The 27,876-nt window shown below is 34.1% G+C and overlaps 1 protein-coding gene across 1 annotated transcript; it reads right to left on the bottom strand.

Moving 5' to 3' along the window:
• Positions 1 to 158: 158 nt before the first annotated feature.
• Positions 159 to 27,834, bottom strand: LOC116286796 (uncharacterized). The gene is made up of 10 exons (XM_089038009.1): positions 27,483 to 27,834; positions 26,675 to 27,021; positions 25,565 to 25,724; positions 4,770 to 4,876; positions 4,103 to 4,304; positions 3,040 to 3,401; positions 2,493 to 2,599; positions 1,921 to 2,026; positions 951 to 1,169; positions 159 to 521 (listed from the first exon to the last, which is right to left on the bottom strand). Exons 1-10 carry the CDS (start codon positions 27,832 to 27,834, stop codon positions 288 to 290), a joined length of 2,196 nt encoding a protein of 731 aa, XP_088894135.1. The 3' UTR covers positions 159 to 287.
• Positions 27,835 to 27,876: the final 42 nt, after the last annotated feature.

The raw sequence follows: 27,876 nt of genomic DNA, 5'->3' as shown, positions 1-27,876 counted from the left end.
CGTGAAGGCATCGGTGAAGATACTCCATCTATGGAATTTTAAGGTCGATGATTGTATAATCATTGGATGTCGACGTTAGCATAGTCATAATCACGATACAAACGCAACACAATTCATTTCAGTACATCAAAAACAGCTTAAATTTAATCATGCTTTTCGTTTAATTTTGAATTTCCAATCCACGTAAAATAATATAACCAAATCCATCATTAAGTGAAATATTATTTTTGTATGAGATTAACGTTTAACCGCTCGAGTTACACGATTACGAGCAAGTTATTATACGGTTACGTATGAATACTATTAGTGATCCATCCTGGCACCAAGTAGGGGTACGTTAAATGCCTCTCCTGATAGCGCTTTCTATTTCTCGATTCTATCACTGTAGCTGTATATCCATTAAGTCGCTGGCTGTGTCTCTTGACAATCTTCGATGCATTTATGTGTTGAAGTTCGTCACTGTAATCAAGGAGACGATCGTATCTTAGAGAAGCTAGGTTCATCCCAAGAGCTACTTGGACCTAAGGACAATAAAAAATAATAATAAGTAACTTGCCACTCGTTGCTTTTACTACGAGTAAGCGATTGACAGATGAACAGCCATGGCCAGACAATTAGAAAAAACAAATTTTTAAAGAAACCTTAAAGAAACGGACAGGTGTACTGACCAGAAGCAGACAGTCAGAACGAGAGACCTAAATTATACAAACATGCACTGGGAACATACAAACAGTTCAGATAGATAGACATAAAGACAGACAGACACAGAGACACAGAGAAATGGACTGAACAGGATTAATGAACAGGTAGGCATGCGCAGTTAATGACGTTCCGGCCACCATGGTGATGAACGGACAAAGAAAGGCAATCGCGAACCGAGACAGGCTACTGGACGGACAGACAAACCTATAGAATACACAAAAGTAGATACAAAAATATCCAGCACTTACAGCAGCTGTTCTTTTTCCAGGTAAGTTAAACAGATCAAAATTATCATCATTAACACGAGAGTCATGATAAAGTTTTGTTGGCATATTGGGTGTATACGACCCATAGTAGTTGGATGGATAGTTGATAGCACTGTGCTGTGCACTAGTGGTCCAGATCAGCGGAGTCAACATGTCAACAAGCTGACGTCTTGTCTTTATGGACGATGGAAATCCTTTGATCTATGGTGTAATAACAGGAGTTAAAGAACTCACATTTATAATTGTTTTATTTAGTAGGTTGATACATTATGTTGTTGTTGTTTTGCTTTTTCTTTTCCGCTTTTTTGATCTTTTTTCTTTTTCTTTTTCTTTTTTCCTAGTTGGACTGGGGATACTTCGAAGATTATTCAGTCTAATAGCCGTTCCGAGGTTGAGAACTGAAAAAACTGCATGAGTAAAGAGAAGGCAACGCAGGGCTGCATGCAGTATTCTATTTCTTTCCTCCCTTAGCGATTCCGAGGTTTAGCGGAAAACTGGTTCGAGTTGGGCATTGCAGTGCATGGTGCGACTCTAAAGGTGCGAACTTAGACACCATCCTGGAAATATGTCCCCTCAAATAGTCCCATGTACAATCACTGCAATATCAACTCTACCCAGTTTTTTTTTTGTTTTTTTTGTTAAGTAAACCTCAGAATGGCTTATCTAGTATTCCTTTGCGATAACTTAGAAACTTAAGTTTTGCAGAGCGGGCTAGACGCGAGACACCTGTTCCCTGAAGCCTTCCGGTACCTTTAAACGATAGCGAGGAAAAATCTCTATTAATCGACCAGTCGATCTACAAGTCCCGAAGCAGGGAAGGTTTTTGAACTCACTTTATACCTATATTCCTTATATAAATAAGGCGGCCAACCTAGCTACATTTGGCGTTTGCCGATTTCCGATCCCAAGAGTCCCTACTTAATATAATAGAGGATATAATGTACGACCGTACCATTCCTTTGCCGCCATCAGGAGGAGTATTTCCTTCGGCGGACACTTCGTTAGCAAAAGCTTGGAGTTCCGGATCGGATTCAACTTGACATGACTTACGGTAAAAGCTGTAAAGTAAACATGTATTATTACTTCATATCTGGAGTTGATATTGTTAAAGCATTCTCTTTCAAGCTGTTCTGTCGATGGGATCATCCATTTATCATTGTTGGACAGTTTGTGGTTTCTATGACCCCTAGAGCTATGCATATGTCGGCTGGAGTCTTGTACTCATGGCAACCCCTGGTCCTGAGGTTTGGGGTTAGGCACAGGGGTAAGCACCCTACTCGTAAAAAGTGTTACAAGAATTCACCACGGCTGTATGCGCATTCTGGTGTGAAACATAATAATGATGATGAGGATTTTGTTCCTTCCATGCATTGCGGATTCCATTAATTTTTTCCTGATTCGCCGCTACGTGCTTTTATGAAACCTTCCGGAACTTCCCAGCGGCAATTTTTAATCGTTCTAGTTTATTGATGATCTTCAAATGTTTAGATAGTATGAAAAATCATTTGATTATTGTTTACTTACAAGTGTACATAATTGCAGACCATATTCTTGATGGATTTATAGATCAACAGTCCATCATCTCGGTATGGGTAATAGGGAACCTTATTATTATTATTCATTCCACGCCTCTGGAATAAATAAAAGAAAATTCAAAACCGAATTAAACAAATAGTTTTGACCACCGGTCTAAATAGGTCACATCATAAAGGTATTCCTCTCAATTATGATCCTAGATTTTTACTTTCTTTGATGAACTATAACAACGATGTCGCGCATGCGTCTTTTGACTTTCTTTTTTCCCCAGAAATTTAAACTTTTGAAGTGGAAAGTAAGTAATCAAGAGAAAATATTCACTTTTTTACTTAAGAATCATGCGTTTTTCCAAATTTATAATTGGTACTAATTTCACTGACATCAAATAAAACCCTGAGGGGAATTAACTTTGAGATGAGATGAGATTGCATTCCTACAATCTCTGATGCTTTGACATTGCTACTAATATTGAGTCAAATAGTAATTTTTCATGTTTAGATACTATATATCAGCTCTTTAGGGAAATTTTTCTTACTTTGATGTTCTTAACAAAATCAGCGTCATCCCAGCTAGATGCCTCAAACGACCTCCTCAGTAATTGATATCCTCCTGGGTAACCTACAGCGAAGAGAAGGTCCGACGTGCTGTTCCTACCAGTAAGGTTGTTAATGTTGAACTTATTGGTGCCCGATACTCCTCGGCAATGAAACTTCAACAACTGATGGAGTGGATGAAGACTGTGAAAATGGCGAAGCATGGCAACACAGATTGGTTCAATAAAGAGATGGGTCTTGAGTAGATGCTCTACTGATCCAGCATAAACAAAGTCTGCTACTTGCACAGTCTGCTTTGCTAGAAGCCATTTGTCACCATCGTTTGGTGTGGCAACATCAGAGTCTAGAAAATAAATATGAAGAGTAAATTGAAAGGTTAAACTTTGTTAAAATTTATAAAAACCAATCCCTCCTGGTACAGGAAGAAGTATATACATATGTTGCGCAATTGTTTCCTTTGGGAATAACTTAGCTTATATTGTTAATGATCTGTGTTTGGAACCATGCATGCATAACCCTGAGGTGACCATAGAGTCAATAATAATAATAATAATAAATTTGGTTTTATAAATATTTAAAGTGAATTTTTTAATACACAAAGTGCTTTTCGAAAGTTAAATACTTTTATGATAAGTGCGAAATTTTAGCAAATGATCAAGAGTTTACTGAAACAATAGAATACCCTACTCTACACTCTATGCCACACTCCACTCTACTCTTCCCAAAATTTTGAACAGAGCTTTTGCTTGGTCTAATAAAGTTTTTTTGATATTTGTTTCATCGTTTTGTCGAAGCTACAAATAACGTAGCCGGCTTATGACCAAAGATTTATTTTATGGTCAACGAAGTAGTTCAACAACTACACTGCGCTAAGGGAGATAGACGAAAGGGTCGAAGGAACAGAGAATGATTGTCTTTAACTTGGCTCTAACTTTTTCATATTTTTTTCTGAAAACAAACCAGATTAGTTTACTCGAGTCCCTCAAAACCTGCAAGTCTAGAACCACACCCTCTCGACTAGCTTATCCCCACATATCCCCTGACCTTTGGTATGTCCCATCTGTATTGCAAAGGGTACCAATTGGTTAGGCTGTTTCTTGTTTCTGCTTGGCTTGGAAGCAAATAGCGCAATAGGTGACACAGCCTTCATCAGTTTACGGCCATGGACGGGAGAAGTTTCGTTTTTGGTCGGTACATCATCAAGTAATGGATAGTGGACGATGTAAAGGTACCCTGTTTTAATCGCCTACCGAAATAAAGAGTAGTTAGTGATAGGCAAAAAGGATATTAGAGAAATTATAAATTTAGGAAGATAGCACAAATAGTATAGATGGCTTGAAAGTTTCAATGAAGTCGAGAAAGACAGAAAAAGAGGAAGAGAGGGAGAGAGGGAGAGAGGGAGAGAGGGAGAGAGGGAGAGAGGGAGAGAGGGAGAGAGGGAGAGAGGGAGAAAGGGAGAAGGGAGAGAAGGAGAGAGGGGAAGGAAAGGAGTATGTGGGGAAGGAAAGAGAGAGAGAGAAATAAAGGAAAAAGGGTACGAACCGAAAAACGAAAAATGACCTAGTAAACACAACATAAAAGAACTCAAGACCTTTCATAGGATAATTCAGGCAATTAAAATTCAATAGCATAATTTTAATAAAAATAGGAAGAACGTATAATCAAGCATGAATATATTATAAGGACAGTCTAAAGATCCAGTATTACATACTTCTTTTAATGATATGTCCATTCCTATCGCATCCTGTACAGCGGTCTCCCACTGATAGGAATTATTCAGTCTTGTTTTCAAGTAATCCCAGTCGGCTCCAACAGATCCTATATACAACAACAAGATCAACATATCTTAGGTATCACATGATAGGGTTTGGATGGTGGTGTGAAACGCTTGAGCTGGAACATCATATTGCTTACTATCAATCACGTGACTATTTGGAGTTAAATCGGGGGCTAACAAGCGGTTGACTGGGGGGCAACTAGCGGGTGTTAAGTCAAAACATGTTAAAATACGTCCTCAAACTATTGTATTTGACTATTTTTTAGATATGAAACCAGAAAACAATGGATCAAAACAACCTCCATGGTTCTATTCTCGACTTTCACATCCCCATAATGCCTTGCGTCTTTGGCGGGTAACCAATCAAAAACTGTCCCAAATTGAAAGGTTTCTTAATTGAATTTATACTATACCTGCTTTTATCCGTACAATAATGATTATCAGTTTATTCCAAGTTATTTTTGCGTGTACAGATCATCAAGAGTTTTGGTCTTACAGAAAATGTATTTAAAATGTTTCGAATTTACCTTAAACGTCTTCAAGCTTCTATCTTTTTCTGTTTTTGACTTCTTCATTTTATCTTTGGATACCAAGCAAGGTATTTTCAACATTGTCTGATCAGCCTTCAGCAAAATAAGTGGGTTTTTACCCTTTAGTTGCCCCCCAAAGACGCAAAGTATTATAGGGATGTGAACCTACACTATATGCCATTTTAGTTTTGATAGCCTCTAAGCTTCTAAATTAGCACAACCGTTAATATAATGTTTTAATGGACGTCAATCAAAGTGTTTTCATGACATTCAAGCAAGATAAAAGTTCTCAAGGTCAGGTGCCTATGTAATGTTAAAGAAAATCCTTGATTTACGATCAAAGAAAAACCTATGTCGCGACGACCTTAATCGAAGACTATATTTTTAAAATTTGGAGAAAAAATCCATTAATTAAAGTAAGCAAATTATATCATCATATAGTTCTTGGTTGTCTTCGATTTTAAATCATTTTCACGCCTTATCAAATATTTTTAATTATTTTTAAAACAAGCGAAATAGTTATTTTTGGCCAACTTTGGCACAAAGCTATGAACTATAGCCCATGGTTTTGATCGATTTGTGCACCTTATAAAAAAATATCCATTACTTGTGAAGAACGAAAAATAAGTCTTTGTCTCTTTCTTGGATAACAGCATGGCCTACAGCCCATGGTTTTGTTTTGAACTATTTTCACACTTTTTAAAAAACTTATCCATTAATTATGAACAATAAAAATTAGGCCATTTTTGGCCATTTTTGGCCATTTTTGGCCCAAAAGCATGGACTATAGCCCATGGTTTTGATCGATTTTGGGCCATTTTCACACCTTTTAAAAAAATTATGCATTATTTAAAAAGAATAAAAATAGGTCGTTTTTAGCCATTTTTGTCCCAAAAACATAGACTATAGCCCATGGTTTTGATCGATTTTGGGCCATTTTCACACCTTTTGAAAAATTATGCATTATTTATGAAGAATAAAAATAGGTGGATTTTGGCCATTTTTGTCTCAAAAGCATGGACTATAGCCCATGGTTTTGATCGATTTTGGGCCATTTTCACCCCTTCTAAAAAATTATCCATTATTTATGAAGAATAAAAATAGGTCGTTTCTGTCCATTTTTTGCATAAAAGCATGGACTATAGCCCATGGTTTTGATCGATTTTGGGCCATTTTCACACCTTTTAAAAAATTATCCATGATTTATGAAGAATAAAAATAGGTCGTTTTTGGCCATTTTTGGCCCAAAAGCATGGACTATAGCGCATTGTTTTGATCGATTTCGGACCATATTTTCACACCTTTTAAAAAATTATGCATTATTTATGAAGAATAAAAATAGGTCGTTTTTTGGCTATTTTTGGCCAGAAAGCATGGACTATAGCCCATGGTTTTGATCAATTTTGGGCCATTTTTACACTTTTTAAAAAAATATCCATTATTTATGAAGAATAAAAATATGTCGTTTTTGGCCATTTTTGGCCCAAAAGCATGGACTATAGACCATGGTTTTGATCGATTTTGGGCAATATTTTCACATCTTTTAAAAAATTATGCATTTTTTATGAAGAATAAAAATAGGTCGTTTTTGGCCATTTTTGGCCATTTTTGGACCAAAAGTCTAGACTATAGCCCATGGGTTTGATCGATTTTGGGCCATTTTCACACTTTTAAAAAATATATCGATTATTAATGAAGAATAAAAATAGGTCGTTTTTGGCCAAAAAGCATGGACTATAGCCCATGGTTTTGATCAATTTTGGGCCATTTTCACACCTTTTGAAAAAATATCCATTATTTATGAAGAATAAAAATAGGTCGTTTTTGGCCATTTTTGGCACAAAAGCATGGACTATAGCCCATGGTTTTGATCGACTTTGGTACATATTTTCACACCTTTTAAAAAATTATGCATTTTTTATGAAGAACAAAAATAGGTCTTTTTTGGCCATTTTTGGCCCAAAAGCATGGACTATAGCCCATGGTTTTGATCAATTTTGGGCCATTTTCACACCTTTTAAAAAATTATCCATGATTTATGAAGAATAAAAAAAGGTCGTTTTTGGCCATTTTTGGCCCAAAAGCATGGACTATAGCCCAGGGTTTTGATCAATTTTGGGCCATTTTCACGCCTTTTGAAAAAATATCCATTATTTATGAAGAATAAAAATAGGTCGTTTTTGGCCATTTTTGGCTCAAAAGCATGGACTATAGCCCATGGTTTTGATCGATTTTGGGCCATTTTCACACTTTTTTAAAACTTATCCATTATTTATGAAGAATAAAAATAGGTCGATTTTGGCTATTTTTGGACCACAAGCATGGACTATAGCCCATTGTTTTGATCGATTTTGGACCATTTTTTCACACCTTTTCAAAAATTATCCATGATTTATGAAAAATAAAAATAGCTTGTTTTTGGCCATTTTTGGCCCAAAAGCATGGACTATAGCCCATAGATTTGATCAATTTTTGGCCATTTTCACACTTTTTAAAAACTTATCCATTATTTATGAAGAATAAAAATAGGTCGTTTTTGGCCATTTTTGGCCCAAAAGCAGGGACTATAGCCCATGGTTTTGATCGATTTTGGGCCATTTTCGCACCTTTTGAAAAAATATCCATTATTTATAAAGAATAAAAATAGGTCGATTTTGGCCATTTTTGGCCCAAAAGCATGGACTATAGCCCATGGTTTTTATCCATTTTGGATCATATTTTCACGACCTTTTAAAAAATTATGCATTATTTATGAAGAATAAAAATAGGTCTATTTTGGCCATTTATTGGCCCAAAAGCATGGACTATAGCCCATGGTTTTGATCAATTTTGGGCCATTTTCACACCTTTTAAAAAATTATCCATGATTTATGAAGAATAAAAATAGGTCGTTTTTGGCCATTTTTGGCCCAAAAGCATGGACTATAGCCCATGGTTTTGATCGATTTTGGGCCATTTTCGCACCTTTTGAAAAAATATCCATTATTTATAAAGAATAAAAATAGGTCGATTTTTGCCATTTTTAGCACAAAACCATGGACTATAGCCCATGGTTTTGATCCATTTTGGATCATATTTTCACGACTTTTAAAAAATTATGCATTATTTATGAAGAATAAAAATAGGTCTTTTTTGGCCATTTTTGGCCCAAAAGCATGGACTATAGCCCATGGTTTTGATCAATTTTGGGCCATTTTCACACCTTTTAAAAAATTATCCATCATTTATGAAGAATAAAAAAAGGTCGTTTTTGGCCATTTTTGGCCCAAAAGCATGGACTATAGCCCATGGTTTTGATCAATTTTGGGCCATTTTCACGCCTTTTGAAAAAATATCCATTATTTATGAAGAATAAAAATAGGTCGTTTTTGGCCATTTTTGGCTCAAAAGCATGGACTATAGCCCATGGTTTTGATCGATTTTGGGTCCATTTTCACACTTTTTTAAAACTTATCCATTATTTATGAAGAATAAAAATAGGTCGATTTTGGCTATTTTTGGACCACAAGCATGGACTATAGCCCATTGTTTTGATCGATTTTGGACCATTTTTTCACACCTTTTCAAAAATTATCCATGATTTATGAAAAATAAAAATAGGTCGTTTTTGGCCATTTTTGGCCCAAAAGCATGGACTATAGCCCATAGATTTGATCAATTTTGGGCCATTTTCACACTTTTTAAAAACTTATCCATTATTTATGAAGAATAAAAATAGGTCGATTTTGGCCATTTTTGGCCCAAAAGCATCGACTATAGCCCATGGTTTTGATCGATTTTGGGCCATTTTCGCACCTTTTGAAAAAATATCCATTATTTATAAAGAATAAAAATAGGTCGATTTTGGCCATTTTTGGCCCAAAAGCATGGACTATAGCCCATGGTTTTGATCGATTTTGGATCATATTTTCACGACTTTTAAAAAATTATGCATTATTTATGAAGAATAAAAATAGGTCTTTTTTGGCCATTTTTGGCCCAAAAGCATGGACTATAGCCCATGGTTTTGATCAATTTTGGGCCATTTTCACACCTTTTAAAAAATTATCCATGATTTATGAAGAATAAAAATAGGTCGTTTTTGGCCATTTTTGGCCCAAAAGCATGGACTATAGCCCATGGTTTTGATCGATTTTGGGCCATTTTCGCACCTTTTGAAAAAATATCCATTATTTATAAAGAATAAAAATAGGTCGATTTTTGCCATTTTTAGCACAAAACCATGGACTATAGCCCATGGTTTTGATCCATTTTGGATCATATTTTCACGACTTTTAAAAAATTATGCATTATTTATGAAGAATAAAAATAGTCTTTTTTGGCCATTTTTGGCCCAAAAGCATGGACTATAGCCCATGGTTTTGATCAATTTTGGGCCATTTTCACACCTTTTAAAAAATTATCCATGATTTATGAAGAATAAAAATAGGTCGTTTTTGGCCATTTTTGGCCCAAAAGCATGAACTATAGCCCATGGTTTTGATCAATTTTGGGCCATTTTCACTCCTTTTAAAAAATTATCCATGATTTATGAAGAATAAAAATAGGTCGTTTTTCGCCGCTTTTGGCCCAAAAGCATGGACTATAGCCCATGGTTTTGATCGATTTTGGGCCATTTTCGCACCTTTTGAAAAAATATCCATTATTTATGAAGAATAAAAATAGGTCGATTTTGGCCATTTTTGGCCCAAAAGCATGGACTATAGCCCATGGTTTTGATCGATTTTGGGCCATTTTCGCACCTTTTGAAAAAATATCCATTATTTATAAAGAATAAAAATAGGTCGATTTTGGCCATTTTTGGCCCAAAAGCATGGACTATAGCCCATGGTTTTGATCCATTTTGGATCATATTTTCACGACTTTTAAAAAATTATGCATTATTTATGAAGAATAAAAATAGGTCTTTTTTGGCCATTTTTGGCCCAAAAGCATGGACTATAGCCCATGGTTTTGATCAATTTCTGGCCATTTTCACACCTTTTAAAAAATTATCCATGATTTATGAAGAATAAAAATAGGTCGTTTTTGGCCATTTTTGGCCCAAAAGCATGGACTATAGCCCATGGTTTTGATCGATTTTGGGCCATTTTCGCACCTTTTGAAAAAATATCCATTATTTATAAAGAATAAAAATAGGTCGATTTTTGCCATTTTTAGCACAAAACCATGGACTATAGCCCATGGTTTTGATCCATTTTGGATCATATTTTCACGACTTTTAAAAAATTATGCATTATTTATGAAGAATAAAAATAGGTCTTTTTTGGCCATTTTTGGCCCAAAAGCATGGACTATAGCCCATGGTTTTGATCAATTTTGGGCCATTTTCACACCTTTTAAAAAATTATCCATCATTTATGAAGAATAAAAATAGGTCGTTTTTGGCCATTTTTGGCCCAAAAGCATGGACTATAGCCCATAGATTTGATCAATTTTGGGCCATTTTCACACCTTTTAAAAAATTATGCATTATTTATGAAGAATAAAAATAGGTCGATTTTGGCTATTTTTGGACCAAAAGCATGGACTATAGCCCATTGTTTTGATCGATTTTGGACCATATTTTCACACCTTTTAAAAAATTATGCATTAGTTATGAAGAATAAAAATAGGTCGTTTTTGGCCATTTTTGGCCCAAAAGCATGGACTATAGCCCATGGTTTTGATCGATTTTGGGCCATTTTCGCACCTTTTGAAAAAATATCCATTATTTATAAAGAATAAAAATAGGTCGATTTTGGCCATTTTTGGCCCAAAAGCATGGACTATAGCCCATGGTTTTGATCCATTTTGAATCATATTTTCACGACTTTTAAAAAATTATGCATTATTTATGAAGAATAAAAATAGGTCTTTTTTGGCCATTTTTGGCTCAAAAGCATGGACTATAGCCCATGGTTTTGATCGATTTTGGCCATTTTCACACCTTTTAAAAAATTATCCATTAGTTATGAAGAATAAAAATAGGTCGTTTTTGGCCATTTTTGGCCCAAAAGCATGGACTATAGCCCATGGTTTATATCGATTTTGGGCCATTTTCACACCTTTTAAAAAATTATCCATTATTTATGAAGAATAAAAATAGGTCGATTTTGGCTATTTTTGGACCAAAAGCATGGACTATAGCCCATTGTTTTGATCGATTTTGGACCATATTTTCAAACCTTTTAAAAAATTATGCATTAGTTATGAAGAATAAAAATAGGTCGTTTTTGGCCATTTTTGGCCCAAAAGCATGGACTATAGCCCATGGATTTGATCGATTTTGGGCCATTTTCATACTTTTTTAAAACTTATCCATTAGTTATGAAGAATAAAAATAGGTCGTTTTTGGCCATTTTTGGCCCAAAAGCATGGACTATAGCCCATGGTTTTGATCGATTTTGGGCCATTTTCACACCTTTTAAAAAATATCCATTATTTATGAAGAATAAAAATAGATCGTTTTTGGCCATTTTGGATCAAAAGCATGGACTATAGCCCATGGTTTTGATCGATTTTGGGCCATTTTCACACTTTTTTAAAACTTATCCATTATTTATGAAGAATAAAAATAGGTCGATTTTGGCTATTTTTGGACCAAAAGCATGGACTATAGCCCATTGTTTTGATCGATTTTGGACCATATTTTCACACCTTTTAAAAAATTATGCCTTAGTTATGAAGAATAAAAATAGGTCGTTTTTGGCCATTTTTGGCCCAAAAGCATGGACTATAGCCCATGGATTTGATCGATTTTGGGCCATTTTCATACTTTTTAAAAATTATCCATTAGTTATGAAGAATAAAAATAGGTCGTTTTTGGCCATTTTTGGCCCAAAAGCATGGACTATAGCCCATGGTTTTGATCGATTTTGGTCCATTTTCACACCTTTTAAAATGATATCCATTATTTATGAAGAATAAAATAGGTCGTTTTTGGCCATTTTTGGCCAAAAGCATGGACTATAGCCCATAGGTTTTGATCGATTTTGGGCCATTTTCACACTTTTTTAAAACTTATCCATTATTTATGAAGAATAAAAATAGGTCGATTTTGGCTATTTTTGGACCAAAAGCATGGACTATAGCCCATTGTTTTGATCGATTTTGGACCATATTTTCACACCTTTTAAAAAATTATGCATTATTTATGAAGAATAAAAATAGGTCGTTTTTGGCCATTTTTGGCCCAAAAGCATGGACTATAGCCCATGGATTTGATCGATTTTGGGCCATTTTCATACTTTTTTAAAACTTATCCATTAGTTATGAAGAATAAAAATAGGTCGTTTTTGGCCATTTTTGGCCCAAAAGCATGGACTATAGCCCATGGATTTGATCGATTTTGGGCCATTTTCATACTTTTTTAAAACTTATCCATTAGTTATGAAGAATAAAAATAGGTCGTTTTTGGCCATTTTTGGCACAAAAGCATGGACCATAGCCCATGGTTTTGATCGATTTTGGACCATTTTTTCACACCTTTTCAAAAATTATCCATGATTTATAAAGAATAAAAATAGCTCGTTTTTGGCCATTTTTGGCCCAAAAGCATGGACTATAGCCCATGGTTTTGATCAATTTTGGGCCATTTTCACACCTTTTGAAAAAATATCCATTAGTTATGAAGAATAAAAATAGGTGGATTTTGGCTATCTTTGGCCCAAAAGCATGGACTATAGCCTATTGTTTTGATCGATTTTGGATCATATTTTCACACCTTTTAAAAAGTTATGCATTATTTATGAAGAATAAAAATAGGTCGATTTTGGCCATTTTTGGCCCAAAAGCATGGACTATAGCCCATGGTTTTGATCGATTTTTAACCATATTTTCACACCTTTTAAAAAATTATGCATTATTTATGAAGAATAAAAATAGGTCTTTTTTGGCTATTATTGGCCCAAAAGCATGGACTATAGCCTATGGTTTTGATCGATTTTTGGCCATTTTCACACTTTTTTAAAACTTATCCATTATTTATGAAGAATAAAAATAGGTCGATTTTGGCCATTTTTGGACCAAAAGAATGGACTATAGCCCATTGTTTTGATCGATTTTGGACCATATTTTCACACCTTTTAAAAAATTATGCATTAGTTATGAAGAATAAAAATAGGTCTTTTTTGGCCATTTTTGGCCCAAAAGCATGGACTATAGCCCATTGTTTTGATCCATTTTGAATCATATTTTCACGACTTTTAAAAAATTATGCATTATTTATGAAGAATAAAAATAGGTCTTTTTTGGCCATTTTTGGCTCAAAAGCATGGACTATAGCCCATGGTTTTGATCGATTTTGGCCATTTTCACACCTTTTAAAAAATTATCCATTAGTTATGAAGAATAAAAATAGGTCGTTTTTGGCCATTTTTGGCCCAAAAGCATGGACTATAGCCCATGGTTTATATCGATTTTGGGCCATTTTCACACCTTTTAAAAAATTATCCATTATTTATGAAGAATAAAAATAGGTCGATTTAGGCTATTTTTGGACCAAAAGCATGGACTATAGCCCATTGTTTTGATCGATTTTGGACCATATTTTCAAACCTTTTAAAAAATTATGCATTAGTTATGAAGAATAAAAATAGGTCGTTTTTGGCCATTTTTGGCCCAAAAGCATGGACTATAGCCCATGGATTTGATCGATTTTGGGCCATTTTCATACTTTTTTAAAACTTATCCATTAGTTATGAAGAATAAAAATAGGTCGTTTTTGGCCATTTTTGGCCCAAAAGCATGGACTATAGCCCATGGTTTTGATCGATTTTGGGCCATTTTCACACCTTTTAAAAAAATATCCATTATTTATGAAGAATAAAAATAGATCGTTTTTGGCCATTTTTGGATCAAAAGCATGGACTATAGCCCATGGTTTTGATCGATTTTGGGCCATTTTCACACTTTTTTAAAACTTATCCATTATTTATGAAGAATAAAAATAGGTCGATTTTGGCTATTTTTGGACCAAAAGCATGGACTATAGCCCATTGTTTTGATCGATTTTGGACCATATTTTCACACCTTTTAAAAAATTATGCCTTAGTTATGAAGAATAAAAATAGGTCGTTTTTGGCCATTTTTGGCCCAAAAGCATGGACTATAGCCCATGGATTTGATCGATTTTGGGCCATTTTCATACTTTTTTAAAACTTATCCATTAGTTATGAAGAATAAAAATAGGTCGTTTTTGGCAATTTTTGGCCCAAAAGCATGGACTATAGCCTATTGTTTTGATCGATTTTGGTCCATTTTCACACCTTTTAAAATGATATCCATTATTTATGAAGAATAAAAATAGGTCGTTTTTCGCCGCTTTTTGGCCAAAAGCATGGACTATAGCCCATAGTTTTCATCGATTTTGGGCCATTTTCACACTTTTTTAAAACTTATCCATTATTTATGAAGAATAAAAATAGGTCGATTTTGGCTATTTTTGGACCAAAAGCATGGACTATAGCCCATTGTTTTGATCGATTTTGGACCATATTTTCACACCTTTTAAAAAATTATGCATTAGTTATGAAGAATAAAAATAGGTCGTTTTTGGCCATTTTTGGCCCAAAAGCATGGACTATAGCCCATGGATTTGATCGATTTTGGGCCATTTTCATACTTTTTTAAAACTTATCCATTAGTTATGAAGAATAAAAATAGGTCGTTTTTGGCCATTTTTGGCCCAAAAGCATGGACTATAGCCCATGGATTTGATCGATTTTGGGCCATTTTCATACTTTTTTAAAACTTATCCATTAGTTATGAAGAATAAAAATAGGTCGTTTTTGGCCATTTTTGGCACAAAAGCATGGACCATAGCCCATGGTTTTGATCGATTTTGGACCATTTTTTCACACCTTTTCAAAAATTATCCATGATTTATAAAGAATAAAAATAGCTCGTTTTTGGCCATTTTTGGCCCAAAAGCATGGACTATAGCCCATGGTTTTGATCAATTTTGGGCCATTTTCACACCTTTTGAAAAAATATCCATTAGTTATGAAGAATAAAAATAGGTGGATTTTGGCTATCTTTGGCCCAAAAGCATGGACTATAGCCTATTGTTTTGATCGATTTTGGATCATATTTTCACACCTTTTAAAAAGTTATGCATTATTTATGAAGAATAAAAATAGGTCGATTTTGGCCATTTTTGGCCCAAAAGCATGGACTATAGCCCATGGTTTTGATCGATTTTTAACCATATTTTCACACCTTTTAAAAAATTATGCATTATTTATGAAGAATAAAAATAGGTCTTTTTTGGCTATTATTGGCCCAAAAGCATGGACTATAGCCCATGGTTTTGATCGATTTTTGGCCATTTTCACACTTTTTTAAAACTTATCCATTATTTATGAAGAATAAAAATAGGTCGATTTTGGCCATTTTTGGACCAAAAGAATGGACTATAGCCCATTGTTTTGATCGATTTTGGACCATATTTTCACACCTTTTAAAAAATTATGCATTAGTTATGAAGAATAAAAATAGGTCGTTTTTGGCCATTTTTGGCCCAAAAGCATGGACTATAGCCCATGGTTTTGATCGATTTTGGGCCATTTTCACACCTTTTAAAAAATTATCCATGATTTATGAAGAATAAAAATAGGTCGTTTTTGGCCATTTTTGGCCCAAAAGCATGGACTATAGCCCATGGATTTGATCAATTTTGGGCCATTTTCACACCTTTTAAAAAATATCCATTATTTATGAAGAATAAAAATAGGTCGTTTTTGGCCATTTTTGGATCAAAAGCATGGACTATAGCCCATGGTTTTGATCGATTTTGGGCCATTTTCACACTTTTTTAAAACTTATCCATTATTTATGAAGAATAAAAATAGGTCGATTTTGGCTATTTTTGGACCAAAAGCATGGACTAAAGCCCAATGTTTTTGATCGATTTTGGACCATATTTTCACACCTTTTAAAAAATTATGCATTAGTTATGAAGAATAAAAATAGGTCGTTTTTGGCCATTTTTTGGCCATTTTTGGACCAAAAGTCTATACTATAGCCCATTGTTTTGATCGATTTTGGTCCATTTTCACACCTTTTAAAATGATATCCATTATTTATGAAGAATAAAAATAGGTCGTTTTTCGCCGCTTTTGGCCCAAAAGCATGGACTATAGCCCATGGTTTTGATCGATTTTGGACCATATTTTCACATCTTTTAAAAAATTATGCATTATTTATGAAGAATAAAAATAGGTCGTTTTTTGGCCATTTTGGCCCAAAAGCAGTGGACTATAGGCCCATGGGTTGTGATCGATTTTGGGGCCATTTTTCACAACCTTTTAAAAAATGATCCATGATTTATGAGAAATACAAATAGGGTCGTTTTTGGCCATTTTTGGCCCAAAAGCATAAACTATAGCCCATGGATTTGATCAATTTTTGGCCATTTTCACACCTTTTAAAAAAATATCCATTATTTATGAAGAATAAAAATAGGTCGTTTTTGGCCATTTTTGGCACAAAAGCATGGACTATGCCCATGGTTTTGATCGATTTTGGGCCATTTTCACGACCTTTCAAAAATTAATCCATGATTTATGAAGAATAAAAATAGGTCGTTTTGGCCATTTTTGGCCCAAAAGCATGGACTATAGCCCATGTATATTATCAATGTTTGGGCCATTTTCACACCTTTTAAAAAATTATGCATATTTATCAAGATAAAAAATAGGTCTTTTTGGCTATTATTGGCCCAAACGCATGGACTATAGCCCTGGTTTTGATCGATTTTGGGGCCATTTTCACACTTTTTTTAAACTTATCATTAATATTTATGAAAAATAAAATATGGTCGTCGATTTTGGCTATTTTTGGACCCAAAAAGCAATGGACTATAGCCCATTGTTATATTATCAATTTTGATCACACCTTTTAAAAATTATGGATTATTTATCAAGATAAAAATAGGTCCATATTGGCCCAAACGCATGGACTATAGCCCATGGTTTTGATCGATTTTGGGCCATTTTCACAAAAATATGAAAAATAAAAATAGGTCGATTTTGGCTATTTTTGGACCAAAAGAATGTTAGCCATGAAGATAAAAATGGTCGTTAGTTATGAAGAATAAAAATAGGTCGTTTTTGCCATTTGGCCCAAAAGCATGGCACTATCGGCCCCTGGTTTTGATCGATTTGGGCGGACATTTAACACCTTTCAAAATATCCACTGATTTTGAGAATAAAAATAGGACGTTTTGGCCATTTTTGGCCCAAAAGCATGGGATATATAGCCATGGATTTGATCACTTTTGGCCATTTCAAACTTAAAAACATATACCATTATTTATGCAGATAAAAAGAGGTTTTTTGTACGGCCATTTGTGGATCAAAGCTGATATAGCCCATGGTTGATCGATTTTGGGCCATTTTCACACTTTTTTAAATAACTATTGTTCACACTATTTTCACACTAAAAACTTATCATGAAAGACTAAAAGGGATTTGGTCCATTTTTCACAAACACCTTTTAAATGATATCCATTATTTATTAAGATGGAATATGGTGATCGACCAACATCTTTTAAAAAATTATGGCATTATTTATGAGAATAAAATAGGTCATGGCCTCACTAAAGCCCATGGTGATTGTTTTATTTTCAACCCCTTGTAAACTTATCCATGATCCATTAGTTATGGAACTAAAAATAGTCGTTTTTGGCGTTTTTTGGCCAATGGATCCACAGGACTGGCCTCCCAGTGGATTATCGACAATTCTCATACTTTTTTAAAACTTAAGTATGAAGAATATTACAAATAGGTCTTTTTTGGACTTTTTGGCCCCAAAGCATGACGATAGCCATGGTTGTGTCGATTATTTTTCACCACCTTTTCAAAAATATCCACGATTGAGAATAAAATAGGTCGTTTTTGTTGTTTGCCAAAAGCTACTATCGACCCATTGTTTTGATCATTTTGGGGGGCCATTTTCCACACCCTTTAAATGATAGTATCCAGGATATGAAGAAGAAAAAATAGGGTTTTTCGGCCGCTTCTTACCAAAAATAATAGCTATGGTCTTGATCGATTTTGCGAACATTTTTCACACCCTTTTAAAAAGGATGCCATCTTTCTGCAGAATAAAAATAGCGTCGATTTTGCATTTTGGCCCAAAAGCAACTATAGCCACGATTTTGAACCCATATTTTCACACCTTTTAAAAAATGATACATTCATGGGTTGTGATTATTGGACGATCTGGTTTTTATCGCACACGCACACATTTTAAAAAATTATCCATGAAAAATATTCATTATTAAAAAATTATTTTTGGCCCAAAATCCATTATAGCCATTTATTGTCACACTTTTAAAGTGGACTATTGTGAAGGATAACATAGGTCGTCGTCTTTGGCCATTTTTGGATCATATTACTTAGCCCATGGGTGATGCTGATCGATTTGCGGCCATTTCAGCAACTAGCATTCAGTTTATTAAGAATAGCATAGTTGTTGGGATACATTTGGCCACGAAGCATGACTTATGGACATATAGCCCATTGTTTGATCTATTTTGCGAATATTTTCCACGACAACACCTTTTAAAATATGCACTATCCCTGATTTAGGAAGAATAAAACGTCGTCTTTTTGGCCATGTTTTTGGCCATTTTTGTTGCCCAAAAGCATGGAACTAACATATCGCCATTTTTGGATCGATCGATTTGATCATTTTCACACACACTTTTAAAAAATATCCATTATTATTATGAGAATAATAGGTCGGATTTTTCGGCTATCGCTTTTGGCCCAAAATTGGAAAAGCGCCTAATAGCTGCCCAGACCACATGTGTTGTTGATCGATTTTTGACCATATTTTCACATTCTTTTAGAATTATGCCTTTTTCATGGAATCAAAATAGTTTTTTAGGCATTTTGGCCAAAAGCATGGACAAAATTTCAAGATTTATGAAGAATAAAAATAGGTCATTTTTTAGCCAAAATGGACTAAGTAAGCCATGGTTTTTGATCGATTTTGCGCCATTTCAACACCCACCTTTTTAAAAAACCATGATTTATAGAGAATAAAATAGGTCGTTTTTGTGGCCATTATGAATCGATTTTGAATTTTAAAAAATATCCATTATTATTAGAATATATTAGAAAGCCATTTTTTGCGTGGCCATTTTTGATCAGCTTGGACTGCCCATGGTCTTGATCGAAATTTCGCACCTTTTTTAAAACTTCCTATTTAGGTTTAAAAGAATAAAAAATAGGTCTATTTTTTTGGCTATTTTTGTGAACCAGAAAGCACTGTACTAATAGCCCAATTGTTTTGATCCATTTGATGCGACCATATTTTCACCCCTTTTAAAAATATTATGCCATATTTTATCATAAACATATGGTCGTTTTCATTTTTGGCTTTTTTGGGCTTCAAAAGCAGACCATTCCCATTGGTTTTGACGATTTTTGGGCATTGTCGCACAACCGTTTATAAATGCAAAAATATCCATTATTTATACAGAATTAAAAATAGGTCGTTTTTTGCCAGGTTTGTGCCCCAAAAGCATGGACTATAGACCCATGGTTGATCGATTTTGCGGTGGGCCCATTTTCACACTTTTTTTTTAAAACTTATTCATTCATTAGTTTATTAGAGATAAAATAGGTGTTTTGCGCCCATTTTTGGGCCATTTTGGACCAAATAGACCATTGTGCCCTTGTTTTGGATCCTATAATATTTCACGAACTTTAAATGATATCCATATTTATGAAGCCCAAAGAATCAATGGAAAACCTATACCCATGCGGATGTAACAAATAGAAGCCACAAAAGGTTCTTTTTTGGCGCAAAACATTGCGGCATTTGATCATTGTGTGGGGGCCAGTTTTGGGCATTCACAACACTTTTGACAATTATTATCCATGATTTCATGAAGCAAAAATAGGTAGGGTCGATTGGCCATTGTTGGCTATTTTTGGACCCCAAAAAAGTCTATATAGCCATGGTTTTGATCGAGTTTTGGTCATACACCTTGTAAAAAATATTTCAAATTATGAATATCAGGTCGTTTTTCGCCGCGTTATGGCTACTTATAGCACTGGGTGAGATTTTGGACCATATGTCTACAAAAATGTCCATTAGTTAGTTATGGAATATACAAAAAAAAATAAAAGGTTTTGGCCATGTTGGCGCATGGCCCAAAAGATGATCATTTTGGCCATTCATAACTTTCATTACAATGTTATGAAGAATAAAAAATAGGTCGTTTTTGGCCATTTTGGCCCAAAAGCATGGACTATTTTGTCCATTTTGGGCCACACCTTTTCAAAAATATCATTTTATGAAGAATAAAAAGGTCGTTTTGGCCATTTTTGGACAAAAGCATGGACTATAGCCCATGGTTTGATCGATTTATGAACCCATTTTCACACCTTTTAAAAAAACTATCCATTAGTATGAAGAATAAAAAATAGGGGTTTTGGCTATCTTTGGCCCAAAAGCATGGACTATAGCCTATGTTTTGACGATTTTTGGACCCTATTTTCACACCTTTTAACAAGTTATGCATTATTTATAAAGATTAAAAATAGGTCTTTTTTGGCTATTATTGGCCCAAAGCCCATGAACTATAGCCCATGGTTTTGATCGATTTTGGGCCATTTTCACACTTTTTAAAAAATTATCCATTATTTATGAAGAATAAAAATAGGTCGATTTTGGCTATTTTTGGACCAAAAGAATGGACTATAGCCCATTGTTTTGATCGATTTTGGACCATATTTTCACACCTTTTAAAAAATTATGCATTAGTTATGAAGAATAAAAATAGGTCGTTTTTGGCCATTTTTGGCCCAAAAGCATGGACTATAGCCCATGGATTTGATCGATTTTGGGCCATTTTCATACTTTTTTAAAACTTATCCATTAGTTATGAAGAATAAAAATAGGTCGTTTTTGGCCATTTTTGGCCCAAAAGCATGGACTATAGCCCATGGATTTGATCGATTTTGGGCCATTTTCATACTTTTTTAAAACTTATCCATTAGTTATGAAGAATAAAAATAGGTCGTTTTTGGCCATTTTTGGCACAAAAGCATGGACTATAGCCCATGGTTTTGATCGATTTTGGACCATTTTTTCACACCTTTTCAAAAATTATCCATGATTTATGAAGAATAAAAATAGGTCGTTTTTGGCCATTTTTGGCCCAAAAGCATGGACTATAGCCCATGGTTTTGATCGATTTATGACCATTTTCACACCTTTTAAAAAAATATCCATTAGTTATGAAGAATAAAAATAGGTGGATTTTGGCTATCTTTGGCCCAAAAGCATGGACTATAGCCTATTGTTTTGATCGATTTTGGACCATATTTTCACACCTTTTAAAAAGTTATGCATTATTTATGAAGAATAAAAATAGGTCTTTTTTGGCCATTTTTGGCCCAAAAGCATGGACTATAGCCCATGGTTTTGATCGATTTTGAACCATATTTTCACACCTTTTAAAAAATTATGCATTATTTATGAAGAATAAAAATAGGTCTTTTTTGGCTATTATTGGCCAAAAAGCATGGACTATAGCCCATGGTTTTGATCGATTTTGGGCCATTTTCACACCTTTTAAAAAATTATCCATGATTTATGAAGAATAAAAATAGGTCGTTTTTGGCCATTTTTGGCCCAAAAGCATGGACTATAGCCCATGGATTTGATCAATTTTGGGCCATTTTCACACCTTTTAAAAAAATATCCATTATTTATGAAGAATAAAAATAGGTCGTTTTTGGCCATTTTTGGATCAAAAGCATGGACTATAGCCCATGGTTTTGATCGATTTTGATCCATTTTCACACTTTTTTAAAACTTATCCATTATTTATGAAGAATAAAAATAGGTCGATTTTGGCTATTTTTGGACCAAAAGCATGGACTATAGCCCATTGTTTTGATCGATTTTGGACCATATTTTCACACCTTTTAAAAAATTATGCATTATTTATGAAGAATAAAAATAGGTCGTTTTTGGCCATTTTTGGCCATTTTTGGACCAAAAGTCTAGACTATAGCCCATTGTTTTGATCGATTTTGGTCCATTTTCACACCTTTTAAAATGATATCCATTATTTATGAAGAATAAAAATAGGTCGTTTTTCGCCGCTTTTGGCCCAAAAGCATGGACTATAGCCCATGGTTTTGATCGATTTTGGACCATATTTTCACATCTTTTAAAAAATTATGCATTATTTATGAAGAATAAAAATAGGTCGTTTTTGGCCATTTTTGGCCCAAAAGCATGGACTATAGCCCATGGTTTTGATCGATTTTGGGCCATTTTCACACCTTTTAAAAAATTATCCATGATTTATGAAGAATAAAATTAGGTCGTTTTTGGCCATTTTTGGCCCAAAAGCATGGACTATAGCCCATGGATTTGATCGATTTTGGGCCATTTTCACACCTTTTAAAAAAATATCCATTATTTATGAAGAATAAAAATAGGTCGTTTTTGGCCATTTTTGGATCAAAAGCATGGACTATAGCCCATGGTTTTGATCGATTTTGGGCCATTTTCACACTTTTTTAAAACTTATCCATTATTTATGAAGAATAAAAATAGGTCGATTTTGGCTATTTTTGGACCAAAAGCATGGACTATAGCCCATTGTTTTGATCGATTTTGGACCATATTTTCACACCTTTTAAAAAATTATGCATTAGTTATGAAGAATAAAAATAGGTCGTTTTTGGCCATTTTTGGCCCAAAAGCATGGACTATAGCCCATGGATTTGATCGATTTTGGGCCATTTTCATACTTTTTTAAAACTTATCCATTAGTTATGAAGAATAAAAATAGGTCGTTTTTGGCCATTTTTGGCCCAAAAGCATGGACTATAGCCCATGGATTTGATCGATTTTGGGCCATTTTCATACTTTTTTAAAACTTATCCATTAGTTATGAAGAATAAAAATAGGTCGTTTTTGGCCATTTTTGGCCCAAAAGCATGGACTATAGCCCATGGTTTTGATCGATTTTGGACCATTTTTTCACACCTTTTCAAAAATTATCCATGATTTATGAAGAATAAAAATAGGTCGTTTTTGGCCATTTTTGGCCCAAAAGCATGGACTATAGCCCATGGTTTTGATCGATTTATGACCATTTTCACACCTTTTAAAAAAATATCCATTAGTTATGAAGAATAAAAATAGGTGGATTTTGGCTATCTTTGGCCCAAAAGCATGGACTATAGCCTATTGTTTTGATCGATTTTGGACCCTATTTTCACACCTTTTAAAAAGTTATGCATTATTTATGAAGAATAAAAATAGGTCTTTTTTGGCTATTATTGGCCCAAAAGCATGGACTATAGCCCATGGTTTTGATCGATTTTGGGCCATTTTCACACTTTTTTAAAACTTATCCATTATTTATGAAGAATAAAAATAGGTCGATTTTGGCTATTTTTGGACCAAAAGAATGGACTATAGCCCATTGTTTTGATCGATTTTGGACCATATTTTCACACCTTTTAAAAAATTATGCATTAGTTATGAAGAATAAAAATAGGTCGTTTTTGGCCATTTTTGGCCCAAAAGCATGGACTATAGCCCATGGATTTGATCGATTTTGGGCCATTTTCACACCTTTTAAAAAAATATCCATTATTTATGAAGAATAAAAATAGGTCGTTTTTGGCCATTTTTGGATCAAAAGCATGGACTATAGCCCATGGTTTTGATGGATTTTGATCCATTTTCACACTTTTTTAAAACTTATCCATTATTTATGAAGAATAAAAATAGGTCGATTTTGGCTATTTTTGGACCAAAAGCATGGACTATAGCCCATTGTTTTGATCGATTTTGGGCAATATTTTCACACCTTTTAAAAAATTATGCATTAGTTATGAAGAATAAAAATAGGTCGTTTTTGGCCATTTTTGGCCCAAAAGCATGGACTATAGCCCATGGATTTGATCGATTTTGGGCCATTTTCATACTTTTTTAAAACTTATCCATTAGTTATGAAGAATAAAAATAGGTCGTTTTTGGCCATTTTTGGCCCAAAAGCATGGACTATAGCCCATGGATTTGATCGATTTTGGGCCATTTTCATACTTTTTTAAAACTTATCCATTAGTTATGAAGAATAAATATAGGTCGTTTTTGGCCATTTTTGGCACAAAAGCATGGACTATAGCCCATGGTTTTGATCGATTTTGGACCATTTTTTCACACCTTTTCAAAAATTATCCATGATTTATGAAGAATAAAAATAGCTCGTTTTTGGCCATTTTTGGCCCAAAAGCATGGACTATAGCCCATGGTTTTGATCGATTTATGACCATTTTCACACCTTTTAAAAAAATATCCATTAGTTATGAAGAATAAAAATAGGTGGATTTTGGCTATCTTTGGCCCAAAAGCATGGACTATAGCCTATTGTTTTGATCGATTTTGGACCATATTTTCACACCTTTTAAAAAGTTATGCATTATTTATGAAGAATAAAAATAGGTCTTTTTTGGCCATTTTTGGTCTAAAAGCATAGACTATAGCCCATGGTTTTGATTGATTTTGGACCATTTTCACACCTTCTAAAAATTTATCCATTATTTATGAAGAGTAAAAATAGGTTATTTTTGGCCATTTTTGGCCCAAAAGCATATGCTATAGCCCATGGTTTTGATCGATTTTGGGTCATTTTTACACCTTTTAAAAAATTATCCATTATTTATGAAGAGTAAAAATAGGTTATTTTTGGCCATTTTTGGCCCAAAAGCATGGACTATAACCCATGGTTTTGATAGATTTTTGACCACTTTCACGCCTTTTTAGATATTATACACTTATTATGAGAGAGGAAAAATAGGTCATTTGTTGCCATTTATAGTCCAAAAGCATGTGCTTTAGCACATGGTTGTGATCGATTTTTTACCATTTTCAAATCTTTCAAATAATTTTCCATTTTTCATGAAGGATGCAAAATAGGTAATTATTGGCCATATTCGGACAAATAGTATGGGACTAAAGCCTATAGATTTGATGGATTTTGGACCATTTTGACACGTTTTGAAATATTATCTATTATTTATGAGGGTTGGCAATTTTTGTTCCAAAAGCATAAGCTCTAGTCCATGGTTTTGATAGATTTGGACCATTTTCCCACTTGAATTACATTTTCAGAGCTAGACATCTTTTTAACAGTTCGATGATTCATGGATTTTATATGAACATACATACCTTTCATACCTATAGTAACCCTTTGGATTGACATGGGGTTACCACCAGCAAGGCGTTGGTCTGTAAATATACTGTCTTCTCTCCAGTTACATAATCTCGTCAACCTTTCAAAAGGTTCGTCTGACTCCAAAAAATAGAACTTGAAGAACTTACGATACTCCTGGTCGAGAAGAAACAAATTATATATCAATACTTCAATACTTCAAAGACAAACACGATGGTAGAATCTTGCAGGATGCAACTATTTTATTATATGATAATAATAATATTATAATAATATTCACGACCACATTAGCCATGCTGTAATATCAATCGTGTCTAAATAAATATCATGATTATTATTATTATTATTGTTATTACTATTATTGTTGTTGTTGTTGTTGTTGTTGTTGTTGTAGGAATAAGGAATGGTCAAATCCTGAATTGTTAAACTTTTTTTTGTTTTTGTTTTTTTTGTTTGTTTGTTTGTTTGTTTTTCCTTTTCTTTATAATAATTTGTTGTGCTTTTTAATGTTCGTTTGATTGTATTATTCAAACTTTTCTTCTAATCGACTCAAGTAGAAAATTGTAAACCGCCTAGCTTATAGTGAGGTTTATAGTTGTGTGTAAGAAAAATTAAAATAAAGTTTACATTATTATATGACGCACATGGATGATGTCAGTACAGACAATGATGATGATAGACGCGAAGATGAAGGGAGGGTGGGGGTTTATCCTCTACGTAATAACCTAGTATTGATGAAGATGAAGATGAAGACATCAATGATGTATGGGGGAATGTTGTCGGTGATAATCGTATTGAAGATGCTGATGATGCCTTTGATGGTGTAAAGGCAAAGCAAGTAACAGTGAAGAACGTGTGTTGACAAATTTACTGCTGCTGCTGCAAAGTATGATGACATTGATATATGGTGATATATGTTGATGATGTAAAATGGTGATGCCTTATGGCTGATGATGCTTGTGATGGTGTTGAGATTGACTTTGATGGTAAGACAATGAAAGTGAAAATGAAGACTAAGTAATGTTAGTCCTTCTTCTGCTGATGATAAAAATGAAACTATAATGATATGCGAATAAAGATAATAATGATTGACAAGCAAATGAAACCTTGGGCATGAGTTTCGGCGAATACTGAGACTCTATGAAGAACTTCAACACATTCTTGTAATCATCAATTGCTGCAAACTCGGGCTGGTTCTTTGTCTGATTAAAGAAAGCATACAAAAGGAATAGATTTCGTCGTGAAATCTGTTCATAAACGGTCAACCATTCAGCATTGACTGAATCGTTCTTGTAGATGTCTTTCAGCTGTGCTATCGTCACGTTTAATGATGGGAAGAGGTTGAGAAATGTTGGACCCAGTTTGTAGTTTAGCTTGTTCTTCTCGAGGTCCTGGTCTCGTTTCGTTTTGCAATATGGGTTCAGATCTCGCCTTGTACCAACAGGACAGGGCACTGTAAGCAAAGTAGTCATCAATGACGATAATTATAAACTGATGAAGATTACGAGGACAATGAGGATGATGGTAATGGTAATGGTGCAAGGCTAAGTAAGCAAATTACATATATTCAGTGGGTAAAATAAAAAAGTTATGCATTTGATAGAATCACACATCTGAACTAAAAACAGACACTGTTTCATTAAAAACATCTTGTGACACGTAATTGTTAAAGCCTTTTGTTGCTTGGAAAGTTATTAAAGATTTTTCAGAAACAAATTCCTTGATGAAACAAAATTCACATCTTTAGTCTTATCTTCGAAGCCGCCCTTTGCATAAAAAACCACATTGGTTGCACCCAAATTTTTCGGCAGCAATGCTTTAACTAAAATCATAAGTATATACATGCATGATCTATTAATCCTACTGAGAAAATAAGCTGTAATTCGAAAAGATTATTTCTAACCATTTCCTTACCATTAACGTCACTGAAGACATAGACATCAACGAAGAACAATCCACCATGCGTAACATTACAATGGGAAGCTCTTTTTATCGCATAAAATACTTCGGGAGACGCTGAACCAGACCAGCATCCTTTTCCATTCTGAACACCAAACACTTTGTATTGCCTTTCTTTGACGATACTAGCGCATGCTCTTAGTGGGCCTGGTGCTGTTGAAACCTCTCCAAGAAAAACCGTCAATACTTTATGTGCAGTGTCATTGTAACAACCAAATTGCTCGTAGCTTTGGGCTTCGCTTCTGCTTTGTTTTTTGATCAAGGATTCTAAGAATGAAGAATGGTGAAGAAAGTAAGCTTCCGTCATTGATCCATTCCAACGTTCATGCGATGGGAAGTAGTGATTATT

This window comes from Actinia tenebrosa, unplaced genomic scaffold, assembly GCF_029948245.1.
Source record: "Actinia tenebrosa isolate PJP-AT-01 unplaced genomic scaffold, QUT_ActTen_1.0 PGA_scaffold5__44_contigs__length_20552954, whole genome shotgun sequence".
In the NCBI taxonomy this organism is placed as follows: domain Eukaryota; kingdom Metazoa; phylum Cnidaria; class Anthozoa; order Actiniaria; family Actiniidae; genus Actinia; species Actinia tenebrosa.
This window is presented reverse-complemented; position numbering and strand designations above follow the sequence as displayed.